Source organism: Crinia signifera, chromosome 3, assembly GCF_055691185.1.
Source record: "Crinia signifera chromosome 3, ASM5569118v1, whole genome shotgun sequence".
Classification (NCBI taxonomy): Eukaryota; Metazoa; Chordata; class Amphibia; order Anura; family Myobatrachidae; genus Crinia; species Crinia signifera.
Genome location: NC_139219.1, coordinates 176838363 through 176859839, shown reverse-complemented (window position 1 = coordinate 176859839; position 21477 = coordinate 176838363). Strand labels below are relative to the sequence as shown.

The 21477-nt window shown below is 39.2% G+C and overlaps 1 protein-coding gene across 2 annotated transcripts in view; it reads right to left on the bottom strand.

The window, feature by feature from the left end:
* SIM1 (SIM bHLH transcription factor 1) overlaps positions 1-21477 on the bottom strand; it is an 86623-nt gene that overhangs the window by 31759 nt on the left and 33387 nt on the right. For both annotated transcript variants that reach the window (XM_083176985.1, XM_083176986.1), the window contains exons 4-9: positions 19082-19171; positions 18282-18390; positions 18090-18175; positions 16517-16716; positions 15971-16077; positions 13174-13321 (exon numbers count right to left, since the gene is read on the bottom strand). In XM_083176985.1, coding sequence (XP_083033111.1) covers positions 13174-13321; positions 15971-16077; positions 16517-16716; positions 18090-18175; positions 18282-18390; positions 19082-19171 — 740 coding nt within the window. The remainder of the gene's footprint in view (positions 1-13173; positions 13322-15970; positions 16078-16516; positions 16717-18089; positions 18176-18281; positions 18391-19081; positions 19172-21477) is intronic.

Here is a 21477-nt window from a genome sequence, read left to right as displayed (position 1 = left end):
TGCTAACCTTCATCAGATTGATTAAAATGATTACTTCAGTGAATTGTTTATTCTGAGTAGGGAGATCAATGATCTCATCAGTGATGTACAATAATATATTCAAACCCCCCCCTTCCCAGCACTTTTTAATAAACTAAAGCCGTATGGGCTGATATCACTGGCAATATGGTCGCTGGCGACCATATTGCCAGTGATGGGAGTGTGCCCCGACGATATATCGCTGGGTGCGCACTCCTGTTTTCCACCCCGTTATAATCGCTGTTCGCAGGAGCTTGCTCCTGCGACCAGCTGATTCCCTCTGGGGCTCCCCCAGCAGAGGTTTCTTTTCATCAGCGACCATCTCTGGTCGCTGATGAAAAGGAGACACTGAGCAATATATCTCACCCGTGTGTATGCACCTTAAAAGTAATGTATCTAGTGACCATGAGTGCACTACACTGCTATGCAGAAAATATCTCAGTTTTTAATAGTATATGTTCATAAATCACATAAACTTGGTTATTCTAAAGAAAATTGTAAAATTGTTTATCTAAAGTTACCTATTTTCAGTAAACTAATTCAAACAATGTATTCTTGGGTTACTTTGCTGCATATTGTATATAAAACATATTAGCCTGAAATACATTGACATGAAATCATTACTGTTATGGGAACATCATATTGCATACTGATTTACTACTTATTATATCATTATGATAGAATGCAAGACAACATGGGAAGAATTTTACCAATACAACAAAGAGAAAACATTTCTAGGCTTCTAGAAGACTCAGTTCAGTTTCTCAATATTATTTGATGGCCACACACCATATTTGTCGTCTATGCTAGGCTGTTATGCGAAACGCATGAACAGTTCCCCAGAGAACTTATTACGTTACTACCCACTGCATTCATATTTTCTACTAAACTGAAATTGCTTTTCCATGTATGGAGACCCTGTCTTATTTGGAGATGCCCATGTTACTTTAACTCTTTAAGGCTTCAATGATACTAAACCAGTACAGTGTAACCATATACAGAAAAATCCAGCCAAAAATGAACATGCCAGCAGAAACAGTAAATAAACTGGCAGTATGTTTCAATCTAGCACTTATAACTCCTACAGTTTCTAGCTCTGGTGTAATGGTCGCCAACAGGCAATGTGATGAGAAAGGGCAGCTCATTTCTGCGAAAACCAATTGTGTTTGTGTTCTTTTCTCTTAGAGGCTTTCTGGAGGCTCTATCCAATTTCTTGCTATCATTTCTCATAATTAGTTTAAATTTAAAATTTTAAATTAGTTTTTAAGAGTCATATGTAATTAGAATAGTCGAACTAGAAGAATCTATTGATTTTCTATGATCAAGTTGTAAGGTTCTAAAGGATATACTGTGGGCTCATATAGTTCTGGTGTTTGTCACAGAACAATACAGTATGAGTGCAAATTGTGCATATCATGCCTTGGAGTAACTTGATTTTGCTCTGACCACACACTGACCAAACCTGAGCCCTAAGCTGCAGGATATGCTTTCAATTTGGACACACAAGGTCTATCTACCATGTAAAGAGCTATACTGTTCTAAAGAATCAAATATTTTATTGACTATTTTTCACTGGACAACTTAGAAAGGTGAATCCTAATGATTTGTAATAGTACAGTAATGCAGATTACATTACAAAAGCAGGGAGGACATTTGTCTGGGACATGCTCCACAGTAAAATCCAGTTGCTTACATCTTATCATGAGTGTTAAGTGGTGTACACACAGAGCGATCCTTCTAAGCGATTTTGACTAAATAGTCAAAATTACATAGAAGGTTAGTAAAGATCGCTGTCAAGGTTAGACAAATTGCCCTATAATATCACTTAGTAAAAAAGAGTTGCCAGACAAGGACTACACGTCTACTTGGGTAAATAACTCACAATTAGCATGTAATCACCACATTGTCGACATGGTCAGAATGTTTACAATGAAAATGTTAACATGTCCAAAATGTCAACATTCAGTGTTGACATGTAAAATGTTGACAGTGACATGTTCTAAATGTCAGCATCAAGATGTTGATAGTTAGAATGTTGACACATGAAATTAGGGTTCAATTTAGGGTTAGGCAACATCTATTGTTAGGGTTACGTTAAAACATGAATGGTGGCATTAATATGTTATTTTTATTTAAATGTCATTATATTGCATAGCATTGCTAGCTTGAAGATAAGTAATGTCCTGTTCTAATTAATTAAATTATGGGATCTTCCCCTTACTGAAAGTGAAGCAGTGTATTGCAAAGAAAACTGCCAGAAGCAAGAAACTGCAGGAATGGGCATTGTGCCACATATTTCTGGAAATACAATTAAAAAATATGCCAGGCCAAAATAAATATTCATATTGGCATTTTCTTTGACGTGATTGAGGAATCACCTTACATTTGTCAGTGCAGTTATAGTTATTTACTGCTGGTTTGCAGAGATGACCTTTATTATATGGTGTAAAAGAAGTGGACATGGCCAATAAGACCATGGATTGGAATATCTATCTCTGTGGCATCTGTGTTGAAATGGCATAACAAAGTAATTGCAAAACGTACTGCACAAGAGGTTGCAAGTAGAGAAATGTTATTATCTGTATCAAACAGATATTTTCTATCATTAATTTAGATCTTAGCTAATATTTGGTTGATGCTTTGGATTCTGTTTGCATCATGTTATTAAAAAATATTTATCTGGAGTTTGGCTTGTGTAAAGTTAGACCATTGGAGTAAATACTGGGTCGCTAAACTGGCAAATGAAGATGAACTGGGCCCACAGAGGTCTGATGCCCAAGCTCTGGCATCTGAATTAGCCTGAAAAAGTGGTCTAGACTTCTGGACTCTCGGTTCATTGTCTGCTGCTACCATGCCAATATTGCTGCCTGCTAGGCGTGCCTGACTTCATCCAGCACCACCACCACCCCCACCCCCTTCAATGTCATCTATGTGAAGAGGCTTAACTGTCATTGAGATCCATCTGTGGAGGTTAAGCTCACTGCAGGTAGTCCCACCGACTGCCCAGGGATGTGTATGTGCCTCTCACAAGCATTCTGTATGACTCCCTCCTCATCTACTAGATCCCTGTTTAGCTCTCTTGTTTAGCTATGTTGGTACTGACAGCATTGAAGAGGGATCACGGCACAACCAGCATGACATTAGAAGCTGTCGGGCCCGTTCTGCTGATAACGCCCGTGGATTGTTGCGATCTCAGCCGCAGATCAACAATCCAAGGCCCTTTATGCGGACACTCCCACTTTTCGCAGATCGGCAGGCAGGACATTAAATCACGCCTGCCAATTTGCTGTCGGGCAAACGGGCCTGGATCACAGCTGTCGGGAGGGACTTGCCCAATGAGGTAACCTTGATGTGGTGGGTAAGCTCATAACTCTTGTTAAGATTATGCAAAAAAAAATAACAATTTATTGCAAATGGTATTGCAAAATGTATTACAATTCTAATAAGTAGTGTTTGTGCACGTGAATCTTTTTTTTTCTTTGTATGTGGCATTTTAAGTCTCAGCATGGTAGCGCCTCTCATTACATATGGTGTACCAACTAGGGCCCCTCTCTATGTAAGTACTGTTCTAATTGAGTAGTTTCCATTGCAAGTCATGTTCAAGTACTATTAGTACTATTTAATATTGTACTATTTTCCTAAATGTAGCAAACATGCACATGCATCTACGTTTAAATAAACCTATGTATACAGATATATGTTTTTCGAACAATAGTATTTATTTCTATAGAGTCTACATTTAAGAAACATGGGAATATTTATTGTTCATTCCGCCCATTCATGTCATAGTTTGTTAACTTTTTATTCCTGCAATGTGATCCTGGCAGCAAACTGGAGCATATTTCTCAGATGTACCTGAAGTATGATAATCCAACAGGGTCTGAATCCACTTAGAATGCATGAAAAGTTTTAGCAAACAACTATTTCTTATCAGAATCAGAATCAACTTTATTGGCCATGTATGCTTGCGCACACTAGGAATTTTTTGTGGATTTACAGTGCAGCATCAAGCAGGGATGAAGGTGGGGGGGTGAAGGCATTACATACATTACATTAAGACATTACATGTGGGGAACACATACCCGCCGAGCTGCACAGCGCCTAGGCAGCCATCAGCGGCGCCACTGGTCGCTGCAACAGCCAGGAAGGTAACATTAAGTACAGTTATCACATAGGGAGCACATACCCACCGAGCTTATAGAGTGGCTTTGCTCCACAATTGTGCAAATTTAAAATATATTGGCCCCAGTGATGCAACTATGGTGTGGCAGCCCCAGCTGTGGCTTGGGGGAGCCATCGGTCTCGGGGCACACTGAAAAATACCTGCTGTCCTGTACAAATAAACAGTTTGCTGTCACTCAGTAGTAGTGGGCATCGGTGGCTGTGTACTGCAGCTGCATACTGTAGATGACAGCCCACCCCCCACCCCCCAGGCTCCTTGCCTCCTCTTCGCCTGGGGGAGGCCGATTTCATTCCCCACACACACTTCCGCTAGTATCCCCTGGTGACGGAAGGCTACGGTATGTCAGCGCCGCGGACAGGATGTCCTCCCTTTTATGCCGCATGGGCTCACGTCACTTCTGGGGAGCTACAGCACTATACATGGTGGCGCCCAGTGGCCCAGGTAACCAGTCTGTACCCATTGTCGTGATTTAGTGAAGGGGGGGTTGGGAGCACAAGGTAAAGGTAAGCTACAGCTAAGCACAAGATCTCACACCATGTATTAGTTATACACCATACTGGATCAAATTTAATCTGACAAAATGTAATCCATTCATGAAGGTACATTTATGACTGGACCATACATTATACAATGGCCAGTAAATGTCATTATTGCAGCAGCCATACTGACCAACCGAAATATATCTGTGTATGGACAGCATGTGCTCCAGCAATATTTTAAAGGTCCATACACACTGGGCAACTTTGAAAGCCATCCTGAAAGCCGTCCTGAAAGCCACTCATCTGCAGATGAACGGCTTTCCCGGCGATGTTGCGGGAGCACGCAGCAGCGCTCACCGCTCATCACCAGGCCATACACACTGGGCGGCTTTGAGCTGAAAGCCGCTCAAACCTTTCAGCTCAAAGTCACCCAGTGTGTATGGGCCTTAAGTTTATGTCTGCTACAGGTCTTGTTATTATAAGGCATTCCTTGGAATAAAATGTCATACTTTCCTCTATTATAAAGATTTAGATATGCTTTAAATGTGCAAATACATATGATCCTGGGTCTCGTACAGACATGTTAAATAGTCACGTTATGGATTTCATCATCATCAAAATCTGACAGTTGTGCTACATAAGTGCAGCTGAACAGTAATTGCATACACAGCCAGATGTGGGTATCATCTCCCGATACCCACCTTCTTCCCTTACCCCAGTGGTTCCCAAACCTTTTGAATCATGGCACTCTACAGTATAAGAATATTTTTCATGGCTCCTCTAGGCCAAATGTTTGTTACTGAGAATTTCAGAAAAAAATATTAAATTAAATAAGTTGTAATTATATTTTATCCTTAGGTCCAGCTATGTGGTGAGGAACGTGATTCACTTCTATTTTCCCTCATATTTTATAATTGGAAGTCACAAGCACTGATTTTGCCTATTTCGTTGACCATAAATAATTTGCATTGGTTCTGGATCACCAACCTGAGGCACCCCTGCAAGTGCTCCGAGGCAACCCATGGATACTAGGTGCACAGTTTGGGGACCACTACCCTACACTGAGATTAGTGACATCCTTCTTCATTGACACAATGTCCGAGTGGTATATGTGCATGTTTAATAATGCCCTTCTCTTCCCACCTTTGCCATTTAGTACCTTGCAGAGCAGACAAGCAGGGCAATAACACGAGTACAGTTGATACGCTGGGAGCGTAGTTGTCACATCCCTTGTATGTGTGTCTATCATATAGTCAGGCAGTGCTTATGTCACATGGGAACCCTACAAGAAATAGGTTCATTTTTTTTTCTTTATAATACAAATATTTTATGGGATATTCCCAGATCTTGCATGCCCAAAGGCCTTTTCTTCTAGTTGTATTTTATCACAGCCTATATATCATGATTTAGAAGAAAACGTAAGACAATGGTTTCCACAACTATCCTCTGGGAAAAGCAGTCATAGCAGACACATTCATATGGAAACGAAGTGAATCTCTGTTTGCTTACTAGATCATCAATTATTCAAGAAAAAAATATGATGGTTGCAGGTCTCTAAGGGATGATTTACAAACTGGTGTTATAAGTTTGTAGGCAAGCAGACATAGGACTCGTTCGTGGATTAGATTGTACAGACAGAAGAGAGGCAAAAAACCCTATTTGCTTTGTAATAAAAAGTCAAATATTTAACATATTTAACGTATACTTTAAATATATACTGACTGATTCAGCGTGGCAAGCACAGAAAGAAATGCAGATCTTTGAGCCTATGCAGATGTACAATATCTCTGCATCACCCTTGTCCATCCACTTGTGAAAGCAGCTGTCATTACTATAATATGGATTTGCACATCTCTGACCATGTGCAAGAGATTCATCCTATGTCAGAGGGATCTCTATGTACACTCAATTCAGCCTGGCCAGCAATTTCACCAACACACGCATGTCACCCTTAAACATTTAGCCTACATGCAAATGCCCGAGTGCAGCAATAAATCACAAGATCCATCTGCAAGTCTGATTTATGTGCAAGTTTGAATCAGCCGATAACCTTTAAATTATATTATACTTATATTTATTTATTATTTATTAACAGTTTCTTATATAGCGCACACATATTACGCATCGCTTTACAGAGAATCTTTGTACATTCACATCAGTCCCTGCCCCAGTGGAGCTTACAATCTATATTCCCTACCACATGTACACGCACACACAGACATTCAAGGGTTAATTTTGTTGGGATCCAATTAACCTACCAGTATATTTTTGGATTGTGGCTGGAAACCGGAGTACCTGGGGGAAACCAGATCACAAATGTGATCCTTACGCAGTGCTAATGCAGGAGGAGGTGCGTACCACCCCTGCCTGCATTTTAATTGCTTCAAATGGCAGTTTAGAGGAATATTGCAACCATCGGTTGCGATGTCTAACTGTAAGTCTGACTTAACTCGGGCTGCCTGTTGCCACCCAGCTTGCGAGGCTAAGGAAACTGCACCTTGTGGTACAGTCCTTGGCTCAGCTACTCCTTGAAAAAGAGGGGGGACAGGCCACCATTGCCGGTCAATTAGGTAGAGGCATTCACTGTTCTGAACTGCTATATCAGGACCTAACTTCTGGAACTATCAGGCATAATACGGGTTGGATTACTTATGAGATCTAACCTGAAATAGCCTCAAAATCAAGAGTTTAAATCCCTGGATTGCTCTGTGATATTCACTGGTATGACAGATGTAACCACTGTTTTATTAGATGAAAATCACAGAATTGTAATTGATCCATTGCATCTTTATATTTATATTTATAATAGCATTTATGGTATGACAACAAGTAAATGTAAATACTGCACACAAATCTAATATGCCAGTATATAATACAATCCAATGTTACATACAAGAGTGAAACAAATTTCCATATACCCAACTGTGCAGAGTTTATTATCCCCATGCTTGTTTGGTTTCCTCCTGGTGCTCTGGTTTCCTCACACAATCCAAATAAATACTAATAGGCTCCACATAATTAACCCTAGAATGTCTGTGTGTGTACATGTGGTAGGGAATATAGATTGTAAGCTCCTCTGTAAAGTGCTGCGCAATAAGGGTGCACTATATAAGTAATAAATAAATATGTATTTTGCTAGTGGTGCCACATTTTGGAAAGGTAACACAGGTGCAGGTGACAGCAGAGGCTTTGGTAATGTATATTTCTGGTACTTGCTTGTGCAAATCTTTTTAAAAAAACGAAAATATTTCTAAAAGGAAGGGGCCATGACAATTGGTAGGTGGTGGGTGCTATGCAGAGGGGAGATTACTGCACAAGAGTCCCACCCTAGCATTAGTGTGCCTCTGGAGGAGAAATACAATGCGCATTATGAGAGAGGAAAAGAGGATTTATTGGACTTGTAAAAAAAAAAGGCATATGGGGAGGTAAGTGGGTATTTGGCTGAATCTGATGGGTATATGAAACTTTTAGGGATGTCTGAGTTCATACAGGGGATCTGATGTGCATATAAGAGACATCTGGGGAGGTCTGGGGGGATGTAAAGTATATGTAGTTTTAGATGTATTTAATGGCATGTCAGTAGATCTGATGGGAAATTAAGGGAATGTAGGGATGTCTAAATTTGGCACTTAATAGATCCTACTTACGCCCACCTAGCAGAGCTATCCATATAACAATTCCAATATCCAAAGTAGAATTATCCATGTTCCAATAACAAATGTATATAAATGTAGGCAGATACTAAATACTAGTGGGTGTATTTCATAATAAACTGTGACAAAAACAAAACATATTCTGTATCCATTTATCACAGCAATAGAAAATCAGCTGTCAACTCCATTTACTAAGAAAATCTAGCTACAGTAGTACAACTGAGTGACACAACTTTACTGTGATACAGGCTGGCAGGAGCATTGCTGAACTAAGCACATTGCCTGCCAGTCTGGAGGTATATGTGCATGTGTGTACCAGCTTTGCCAGTTCACAAATGCGCAGTGGTATGGAATATATTCAGTTCCGTGTGCTGTCCCTGTCATCAACATCCTGAGATGGCAATAACTAATAATAAATGTACACAGAGGCTTCAGTCACGCCACATAGCTCACCAAATTCTGGGAAACTAGGTTGTGACAATCATCTTTCTAACTCAAAATGTTTTTTCTTATGTTATCAACATAAATAAAACAACTGGTCCAAGCAGCAAAACTACTTTATTTTAATGTTTGACATTGAACATCTGTGTGTCAACGAACCTGAGGCTTGAAAAGTGAAAAAGTACCAGCCAATCAGCTCCTGTCATGTCACGCACTGTGTTTAACAAATGACAGTTGGCGACTGATTGGTTGGTGGTTTATCACTTTCCATTTTAAATCTTTTCAAGGCTTAATGCATCTCACCTTGAATCTGTATTCAAAAGTGCTACATTGCAGCAACCACGGCCTGTTCTCTCGCCAAGTTCTGTGCACCATATGTGACTTTGTATGTTTTTAAAATGAATTAATGTCACAGCCCGGTGTCTCTAGTACTCTATGACTGGTGTTTCGCTGCATATGCAATGCGAATAAAACACAAGGGGCCTGATTCTGGTTCACTAACAAATGCAAATTCTCTCTCTAACGAACAAAGCCGTGTGCACTGCAGGTGGGGCAGATGTAACATGTGCAGAGAGAGTTAGATTTGGGTGGAGTTTGTACTTCAAACTGAAATCTATATTGCAGTGTAAAATTAATGCAGCCAGGATTTACCCTGCACAGAAACAAAATAACTTTTCCAAATATAACTCTCTCTGCACATGTTACATCTGCCCCACCTGCATCATATGGTTTTGTCCATTAGAGAGAGAATTTGCTTTTGTGAGTGAACCAGAATCAGGCCCAAGATGTATAGAAAAAGATGTATGTCTACCACCCCGATACTTGTTAAATAGGCTTTGTCATAATATAGAAGTAGAAGCATGTGCACGTAAATAGTTTCCCCATCGGATTATTCTGCTGGCTATTGTTACCTTCTGACAAAAACACCCATATTCTATATGGGGAAAGGGCTTATCTAGCTTTGATAAATGGTCACATAGAGATATAATCTTTGAATTAGCAGCATATGTTATCACAGAGGGCTATTGTCAACAGCCAGCTAATAATGATATAATGTAGTATTGCAGTCTCTAGCGCTAATGCTTTCAGAATACTGTAAATAATCAAAAGGGTTTACTATTAATCACAGATGCCTACAGTAAATAAGCTGCTTTGCTCTATCTCTTGGCTCAGTTCATCATACGTTCTTGTAACGGGGTGATGAGTGAGTATGTCATGAGCAAAGAGCAGCAAACAGGTCCCTTAGCCTTAAATAAGAGCTCTCTGACTGCCAGGATTGTAGCAAATAGTATTCACGCTCTTGAATAAAATTAACCATTAGTCAAACAGAGAAAATGACAAAGGCTCCCTTATTGTTTCTGTTCTGACGCTACATTTATTTCTTTTTTAGGGTTATCGGTATAATTACAGCTAATTCTACATCTAGTTAAAGCACGATTTACCAAATGTCAAATCCTGAACTCTTTACTACTATTTGTAACAAAATTGTGGCCAGTTAACCAAGATGTATATTTTTTTTATATCTAGCATGCAAACAGAATAAATAAAACCAGAAAAATAGAGTCTGCATATTTATGCTCTCAATTGGTTCCATTCTCTTATATATTCCACAAGAGGCTCTCTAAAAACAAGCTCTGTGTGTGCTTTGTAAGCTGGACAATTTGTGGTGATTTGCAATACAAAGGAATGGGATCTCTTTGCAATACTCATGTGCACAGATCAAGAGAGAAAACAAAAACATGCATTCTACAGTGGGAAGGAATTGTGCGCCCTCTCATCAGAGGAGGTGTTTCTCTTTCAGGAGAAATGAGCCCTTTCAGAAGGATTTGTTGAATCATGGAATGCAGGAACGAGCAAACAAGGGATTGTGCGACTCCGAGCCATGAAATGTATCCTCTAACAAATAGCAGAAAGCAACTGTGCTACTGGGAAGTGTTTCATGGTTATACGTTTATTGTAACAAGCTGTACAGGTTACTTTATTTTTATTTTTTCAAATTTGCCTATCTCCTATTACCTACCTTCCCCCCTAGTTTCAATTTTTGTATGTGTCTATTTGGGATATAGTTATATTAATATTCCAGTATCCTCTTGCCAAATACAATAGTTAATTGTCATTCCTCACAGCTTTTCTCTGGAATAGCCACCTAAAAGGTGGTGTACAAAATAACAGCATTGATGTACAATTAGATTTACTTTGTCAAGTGTTCGGTAAACTGTGGCAGAAGAAACCCAGTTATAATGCTGGTACTGAACTGTATAATATACAAGAATTTCCATCCACTCTCTTCCTCACTGTTCTGTCTTCCAGCTACTCAAAGGTAGAGGACAAAAAAATGAAACCCCACAAATCCTTCTTGCATACCTGCCACTGTTTGAAGCAAGGAACAGCAGACTTCTTTTCCGCAATTGTCCAATATTAGGATTTATTTTCCCCTTGTATCTGATTATTGTGTCAGTGTGACCAGGCATCAGTGTATTCCTGACTTTATTCAGAACATTAATTCATAACAACATAAATTAAACTAGTGCTAGGAATTCAAACCAGAAACATATATCAAGTTTTTGGTTTGTTGACTGAGCATTGGGAGGCTCGGTGTTGCATTGGGAGGCTCGGTGTCATGCAGCTTTGTGGCAGATAATGTTCCTATCTTTGTTAGGTATTTATTTTATTTCTTTTTAAGATATTTTGATTATATAAAAGTCCTTACCTATTATACATATATTCATATTTCCAGTATGTAATCCTATTTTTTTTACTACATTGTTTGATATTATTACATTATTGCACTTGAAATGTATATGCCTGTTACTAGACTACATTGTTGTGAATATAATGCAAGCAACCCAATAAGGAACATATATTTAAAAAGAACTAAAATAAGAAAATCATCACCATTGTAGATATATATATGGAGCCACAGATATGATATAGACTGACATAACAGATATGATATAGACTGACATAACAGCAAAACCTTCCCTATAATAGAGTCCATTGTCAGACTGCAACCCCCGATAATATAGAAATAATGTTAAGGCCATTGCCTGCTAATCTATGTAACATATAATCCTAGTGTTCATTCTAGCACCCTGCACATTTCAAAACTCGTGCAGTTCCCATTCCATGCCTGGGGTATCGCTCTCTGCTTTGGTGCTACTAGCACAGTGTGGTCTGAATTTCAGCACTGATATACAGGCCAGACTGTGCTAGAAGCACCACAACACAGAGTGAAACCTCAGGCAGGAAAGAGGAACTGCACAAGTTTTGAAAGTTGCAGGGTTCTAGAATGAACAATAATTAATGCTTCCTAAACCCTCTGCAAGAACGCTATTGCATGGGCTCCTGCTTTGCCAGATAAGTCCTTTATACCTTAGTTCAAAGCTGTGTATTTACAGTGTACATTGCCTTCAGATATGTAAAATGGAGGATTAATTCATTGAGATGCATGCAGTACGTCCTGCACTTGAACAAAAACAAATTCTACTCCTTTAACTCTACTGTTCACTCACAATGAAAAAAATACAAGTAACCTTCATACTAAAATAATGTTATTTAAAAAAAAAAATTAAGTTATTTATATGGACTATGGGTAAGCACCGGTTTTATTTTACATTACTATGAGGCTGCAAGTGAGCAAAGTACAGAAGTCAATGCTATACCATGGCACTGCAAACTGTCCACAAGCGATTATAGTCCACATTTTTATTACACCTGTTACATTATTTATAGTATAATGTTCCTTTCCTCAGTGCTGGTTTGTATTGGTGTGGTTTATTTGTGTTCATTTGTTTGCGTGGTTTAGTGTGTATGTTTCTCAATGGTTTTATGCACACTTAGTTTCATTTGGCCTGCAGTGTTGATTGCATGCGGTAACATTGGTTATATATAGAGCAGACACAATTGTGTTCTCTGGCACTGCAGGCTCCCACAACAGCTGAGCATAAATGTGGTTTATAATAAACTTTATATGCCTTATAGAGAAGTCTTGTTACATTACAGATACTATATTCCCATGGAAAATCATCTTGGTCAAAGTGCTGCTATTCTCTCATGAGCCAGATTTCTATTAAATAAGTGCACATCAATGGCATCTAACTTCAGTCTCTTGTTATAAATAAGCAATAGATTAAAAAAAATATCCCATCACTTTTATTTTTATGGATTTATTGGTCAATCTGGTTCAAATTAAGACACTCAAACTGTGCTGCACTGAAGAAAACCAGATGTGCTGTTTAAGTGCTATATAAATATCTCAATACATTTAACGTGCGAACCATGAAAAACCAACAAAGGAGTTTTTCCCTTGGTTATGTTAGCCAAAAACATCACAGCATTAGCAAAGGAGGACACTGTTTATTAGCCATTATTGAACACAAATATGCCCGGGGTTACTTACGTAAGGACATAATTCACACTGACAATACAGTGGGGCCTGGAGGATCGGCTGTTGTGCACAATCGTAGCATAACTCTGCACCCACACCCAGCCGCCATGTTTAGCCAGGAACCGATAGTACTTAGTCGTGACCTGTCCTTTCACCAGCACTGCAAAGAGAAACATACGTTACTGCTTGTGTATATGCCTGGAACGTACATTTGCATATACTAAGCCTCCTTTGTAGACACAGAGCAACAATTATTCCTACTAAAGGGTAAATTTACTAAGATTGGAGTTCTATTGAAGATGGGATGTTGCCCATAGCAACCACTAAAATTCTACTTTTTTATTGAGCACCTTCTAGATAGAAGATAGTAGATAGAATCTGATTGTTCCCTATGGTAAACATCCCATCTTCCTTAGAACTCCCATCTTAGTAAATACACAACCAACAATCACATATGGTCAGTCAAGAGAGTGATATCTCTATGTTTTAAAAAGAAAAGTAAAATAGAATACAAAAACTCTGTCCATCTTTGAATGAGGCCATATCTGATATAAAGAAAATAAATATTATTTCTGTAATGTTGACACTTGGTGCATGACACAAAGTGACAAGATCATTAATGCTTAGGAAAGCCCCAATTTACTTATCATCCAAGTAATAGCCTTCTTGCAAATATTACATCTTTACCACGTTACACAAAAATGTACACAATAATGCAAAAAACAGGTTAAAAAAATAAAGGCCAGATATGGTATTGCAACAAAGGATAAATTGCATAAGCTCAGTACAGAGAAGTACAGGCTTATTAGAGATAAGGGAATAAATGAGATTCTGCACAAAAGCATAAATGGTCACTTAGATCTCCTATACCCCATAAGGCAAAACCTCCATTTATTTAATTTTTTACAGTGCACATGCATTCACCCAGATCTGGCTTTTGTCTGAAAGGGTCTACACGAGTTGACAACCCTGGGTCTGTTTCCCTTCAAGGGTTATTCCCATGACCTCCAACCCGGGTCAATCCCCCATCTTGTGTGTGACATGGATCATGCCTAAAATAAATGAAGAAGACAGTAGCACTTGCAGATGATAATGTCTCAAAGCGCCTACTGTAAGCTGGAAGATGCGGGTCACTGGAAGACCTGGGTCCAGTGTGAATGGTGATGATCTAGTAAAATCTGGATCATCACACATGTGTGAATGGGGGTAAGTACAGAAAACCCTGGCTTCAACCCTGCTCAGTGTCCAGGTCCCGGGCTGACTGAAAGCTGGAGTGTTAAGGGAGGGGTATTATGCAATGGATTTGAGGGCTATAATTGACACCTTTTTGTGAGTGTACTTTTGCCTTTCATATATGTACTATCTTACCCCATTTACACCATACGAAAGTTAAGAATAAATTACCTGTCATTGTTCTGTTTATGAACTTTAAATTTCAGGAAATGCAAGTTTACAAATACAGGTGCAGATGTGTGATGTTAGCAGGTGCAGCTATCGATTTCAACCGCTGCAAATATCGTTACCCTATCTCCACAGCACAGCAGGGTTAGCTCTGTCTCAGGCTGTTATGGCTTCAGGCTCTGAGCTGCACAGGAAATCTTGCCATAATAGTGAGATCTCACGCCTGCCCAGTGCAGCCAACCAGTGAGGAAGACAGAGCACATTAGCACTAGGCAGATGCACTGTGCACTGTAGCGCGGCTCACTGGAGGCGAGAGTATTCACTCCCCTGCTCAAGCAGACAAGATATTAATACATCTTGTCTGTATGGCTATCTGCTTTGCCTTGGTAACAGAGCCATCTTAATGTATGGGCTTACTGGGCAGCTGCCCTAGGGCCCCACAGTTCTGGGGGCCTTTGAGCAGGATTTTCTGGTGCCTATGGAGTTTCTTATGAGGCTAGTAGAGATTTCTGCCCAGCTGCTTTCATTGTGAATTACACAAAATCAGCGCTTCCAGGAACATTCTCTACAGTCAGGGTGCCGGACGGGGTCCCGACAGTCGGGATCCTGACAGTTATTTACCCGACGTTGGGAGCCCGACTGTTAAAACACCAACAGATGGGTTGCCGACGGCCACCGGCTATTCTCCCTCGTGGGGGTCCACAACCCCCACGAGGGAGAAAAGAATAGGTTGTGAGCGTAGCGAGGGGCTTTGTTGTGCTCGCCATGAAGTCTGAGTCCGGCCAGTCGGGATCCCAATGTCGGGTTAATGACTGTGGGGATCCCGACTGTCAGAACCCTGTACCACGCCCCTACAGTCAAACAGTTTATGTCTGTAGGCTAATGTTCATTTCAGAATGGCTGATATCAGGTGGAGAGACATATAGGTTTTTTCAACTAATGTAGGGGCCACAGTGCATTGCTTTGCCTAGGCCCCACAATGCCATTAAGACAGCCCTGACCAGTAAATATGCAAACCAGGAAGCATTATATCCACACAATACATCTATTCCACGATGTGGAAAAGGCACAGGATTCCCCATGATGTTGATGTGACAGCTAATACCAAACACTTAGCCTGATTGTCTAGATGAGCCTGATTGGCTAGCTGGCCATTGGCTAGCTGATTAACCCATTAAGTTGTCCTCTCCCTGCCTCCAAACTGCTGCAGACTGTCGATCAACTAACATCTACATTGCGACATTCCTATTACAGTAACCTGGCCTGCATCAGGCCAACTGTATTGTTCTGGAACGTTGCTATCTACATAGAGACCATTTTTCAGCAAGTGTCAAAGTAACCTCATGTATCTCTAGATTTGAGCTAAGAATTCCATAGATGGGTATAAGTGGGCACTTTGATTTCTTACATAAGTGATGTGCACACCGCAGGTGGAATGTGTCGCATCCATGGACATGATGATATAATGTCTTCTCAATCAGATCTTGAGGCTCATATCCAGTTAACTCTGCAACTCTGTTGAAGATCAGATGCATAATTAGAACATTTCAAGTTCACTATTCTCATTTCTGTAACATACTAAGAGGGAGATTCATTGCAGCCCACAACATACTCGGTGCATCAGAGTTCATCATTTCCACTCAGTAGGAAAGGTAGTGTGGAGATCAACTCAAGCTTCTTCAATGGGCTTACCTTAACAACCAATGTTTTATTTTATATTATATGATAGACACATTCTCTGCAACACAGCAGAATAGTACATACTAAATACAAGTCTTATTTCTATTCCCTTTTACTTACAATATTAATGAACACATTTTTTTATAGCTTAAACACGTGAAATACACATGATTAATGTACAGCATAGACATCTCAGAATAATGATTGGTGAAAAATAATAGCAATCTTTTTTATCTTTTGTTTGCTATCCACTTGGTTAATAAGGCAAACCTACCTGGAATCTAGAAATATGAGCTTCATGTCAAGGCTGGCTCTGAACATGAACATATTGCTATGGAGTTTGATCTCAGTGACCGCACTGGGAGGAAGGGAGTGGCCAACAGCCACCAAGCCCACATTCTGGTAACAGCCATCGAAGGGAGACATATCCAGACTGTACTGCCTGATCTTGAGGTAGCCACTGCAATGAATCACCTGCAATATACAAGAACACAAGAATAAGAACTCATGTTCTTTCACAACAGAAATGTTGCTTGCACCCTTTTTTCTGCCCTGTATTGTTCATTACCCCTCCTGTTGAGTTGCTACATTGTATATGCTACTCTAAGTCAGACAATGTATCTTAAACACTGGGAGCACTGGCATAACCACCACAATTCATTAGGGTTTGCACCCAAGAGGGATTAAAGAGGAATACTACACTGTTGATGAGCAGTCATTTGGTTTTCCCTATCGGTTAATAAAGATAGTTTACGTTAACAAGAAATCTTAAGAATTTTTTTAAAATATGTAATTGTATTGTTTTACAAAAACATGGAATACAATGCACAATTGTACATTGATCTTCAAATGTTTTAGTTACATCCGAAGGTAAGAATTTTAAATTCACAAATATCTGGATTTAAATATCTGCTCTATTTTTGGTGTTTTTATAACTATGAAATGAGCGGCTTGCCTTTTTGTTGAAAACCGATCACCCAAACTTTGTGGATTCTAGTAAAAATTAGGCCGGACTTTGGGTAGCCGAGCAGACAGAGTCCAATGTCAGGCCATCCCTTGAGTTCAGAACTCAGAACTAAAAAAAAAAGATTTTTGGTACTTGGATTGAATGTAAGTGCCTCCTTTGTGATTTCAGGCACAAGCGGATTTCCCTATTTTTTATAAGGGAAAAGGGGAAATTGGGAAAATTCTCGCACTGACTAAAGTTATATCAATAACATCAAAGAACCAACGTATAGATTTGTTTACAAGACATAAATGTATTATTTCTTAGTTGGTGGTGCTCCCATGAGTCATAAATATAGACTATACACAAAACAGAACAGAAGAAAAAAAGTCCACTTGTGTACAAGCGGATTTCCCACAAGTCAACCTAGATGCCAGCCAAGGACAAAGTGTCCCAAGGGGCCCGTGGTGGGCCCCAAAAAATTCAGCGCATCCAAAATCACAAAGGCTTGCTTCTAGTTTAATGTTTTAGAGAGGCTCAGTAAATGGTGATGTGGACACAATTCATTGGAAATGACTGGAAATTAATGTTATTGATGTAACTAATACTGTAACTAATACTATAGGTAACAAAACAGGTAAAGTTACATTATTTTAGCTGTTTCTAATGATTTTTATTGGTTTTGTAAAGAAACCCAGATCCCAAACCAAACAGTTGAAGCTGGTTTTTCTTAATGCAAACATGATGGTTCAGAACCAAAATGTCTGCGTATGGGCACATCTACATAAATTATGTAAAAGTTACTAATTATGGTGCTTATAGCATGTAAGAAAAAATTAACTTAGCTTTAATAGATAAAACCAAAGAATTTGCAGAATTGCCATTATTGATGACAACCCACCTTGTACCCTCCACAGGTCAGACCTGCGTTCCTCTTTGCCAGCACACACTTCATCCGTAGGAAGAAAGAACGCTCTATCTCATATTCTGCAAGACAAGAAAATCCATGTTAGTAGTAAGTCCTAATCCCTGGAAATGATTGCATGGCTAAGAGCCTTCACATAAACAGATAACAAGAACCTCAATGGTTTACCCTGAACAAAGTGGGAGTGGTAGGGCTGGTGGGCTGTGAGTACTGCAGTCATCTCATCATGATCAGCTGGATGAATATACTCATAGATGCTATTTCCAGTCAATTCTACCTACAAAAGGAGAGGAGTTAATTTTATATAATAGTTATTCAAATTGCACAACACTTACAACAAATCAACATTGCAATAATAAATTACCAAAAAATACCAATAGTACAGGAACATTGGGTTGTTTAACAACCTACTTTGAGAAAGCATAAAGCTTAGGGTTCTATACTTGTCATTGTATGTACAGTATATGTGAAGTGTTAATGTTTTCATTTAAATAACTTCTGCATCACCTATAGACTGAGCCGTATGCTATCTGTCTCCAAAAGAAGCCTGATAAATAGATCATAAATTACTTTTATCTGTGTGTTTATTATGTCTGGTTTTGGTGAATGTTTTACCTCTCAGCCAAAGAAGGGAAAGGAGTGATTACCAGAGGGACCATACTACCGGAACCACCGACTCAGCACCGAGCCTCATTGAGGAGTAAGAGTGTTTCATTTAAATCCTATGTTATTATTCATACGGGAATTCATAGAGGAAAGGGAGTAACATAGACAAACAAACATCACTGAAACAGTTATTAAAATGCTGCGGCTCCCCTAGTGGATCTGGGAATGTTGACACAGTGTAATCTTCCACACTGCTAATCTATCAATGTTTGTTTGATGATAACAATAGTACAGAACACATCCTTCATTAACACCTGCAAGTGTGAGTAATGGTACATGCACAAATAGTCACAGTCACCTACCTGCGATAAACCCAGGTGAACTGAAGCGGTTTCAGAGATATACATGATTTTCCCATCGGGTGCCACCACAAAGATGAAACCATCTAAGGTCTAAATGGGAGAAGGGAAAATAAACTAAATGGAAAAATCAGACTCCCCTGTTGGAAAACACAGAGTGCAGCAATTTAAATATGATTTACATTTACAAAACGCAGGGGTGGTCAGATGTCCCTTCACCTCTATTTTAAACACCTCATTTTTGAATCAAACATGGTCTCAGACAAGAGAGTGCTATAAGGGGAATGGGTTTAATCTTCTATTGTTTAACATATCAAAAGCTTATCACCTGTAAACACTGTGAAGATATCTGACTCTCAGCAGGGAAAGTGGCTTTAAGCTACTACAATGCAGAAATCGACTTTTCAGACTATTCTGGCTCTCACTTCACTGGCGTCTGATAAACAATTTATACAAGTAACAACAGGGGATTAGATATGTATTTTCCTAAACACAACACTCATTCATTCTATTACAATCTTATTTCCCAGACTTTGAATTCAGTAACAATATGGTAAGAAGAAACTCCTGCCTTTATGGAAACAGGTAGTGCAATTTACACATTCCTATTCTGCGTAATTACGTACATATTATATATATATATATATATATATATATATATATAATACAGGGAAGGGGAGGCACTCAAAAAAGAAAAAGAATCACAGTCTTATGCAAATAAACATGAAATAAAGCTTTTCTCCTGTGTATCTGCCCTGAAGACGGGAGTAACCCTGAAAGCGCCAGGCGCTTCAATACACATGTTTATTTGCATAAAACTGTGATTCCTTTCTTTTTTGAGTGCCTCCCCTGCCCTGGATTTTGTATGATTATTTTGGGATTGGCACCTATATTGAAGTTGGTTTTTTGTTGAGTGCCAGCATATGGTGGACATTGTATATATATATATATATATATATATATATATATATATATAGGTAGGTGAATGTCCGGCACTCCTCGCTTATCGATGGTATCGCTTGCCCGGGTGCCTTCCTATGTGACGTTGCAGCCACCAGTACACTTTCCAAAATAGAGGTGTCACTCCGGGACTTGTGAAAGCAAATATGATTTATTAGCTTCTAGGTGGTCAACGGCGTTTCGGGAGTTAACCCTTCGTCAGGACCAGAAGACAGTCAAACGTGCAATACTATTTTGGAAAGTATATATATATATAGAGAGAGAGAGAGAGAGAGAGAGAGACAGACAGAGAGAGAGACAGAGAGAGAAAAGGGGGGTTTGTGACCTTCTTCCGCGCTAAGGGGGTGGCAGCACTTCTATAGCGCCTTGCTGTTAATAAAGGCACAAGGGATAGGATTGAAAAGAAGATATATAGAAGTATAGAAGTGCGCTCTTATATTCTCACCAGAAATGGTACACAATGTTGAAAATGAATAGTATTTATTCAGAACATCAGTACAAAAAAGTATCTTTCTTAATTTGATGATTCTTGAAATTTTACGAGAATCATCAAATTAAGGGGGTTATTCTAGTTCATTCTTTCTGACAAAATCCTTCTTAGATGGACAAAACCATGTGCACTGCGGGTGGGGCAGATGTAACTTGTGCAGAGAGAATTAGATTTGGGTGGGGTTTTTCTTCAAAGTGAGATCTATATTGCAGTGTAATAAAGCAGTCAGTATTTTCCCTGCACAGAAACAAAATAACTCACCCAAATCTAATTCTATCTGCACATGTTACATCTGCCCCCCTGCAGTGCACATGGTTTTGTCCATCTAAGAAGGATTTTGTCAGAAAGAATGAACTAGAATAAACCCCTAAGAGAGATACTCTTTTGTACTGATGTTCTGAATAAATACTATTTATTTTCAACATTGTGTACCTTTTCTGATGAGAACATAAGTGCGCACATATACATATATATAAATATAGATAGATCTATATCTATATATATAGAGAGAGAGAGAGAGAGAGAGAGAGAACTGGTGACGGCGACACTCGAATAAATAACACAGACTGCCAGGGGTTATCCCAACGTTTAAAGCCCTTCCGGGCCCTTTATCAAGGTGCAGAAGAGCTTGAAACGTTGGGATAACCCCTGGCAGTCTGTGTTATTTATTCGAGTGCCGCCGTCACCAGTTCTCTATGTAAATCTTTAATGATTGTTTCCTGGAGGACACTGGCTTATTCACATTCCTGTGATCCTAAACGGAGTGCCACACTCATCAAAATATGCTATATATATATATATATATCTATATATATATAGATATAGATATATAGATATATATATAGATATAGTTCCGGAGGGACTGGCACTCCTGTCTTAATCAAATGAATTATTTGCCCGGTGCCTTCAATGCTGTTGTTATCTCTAAGCATATATATATATATATATA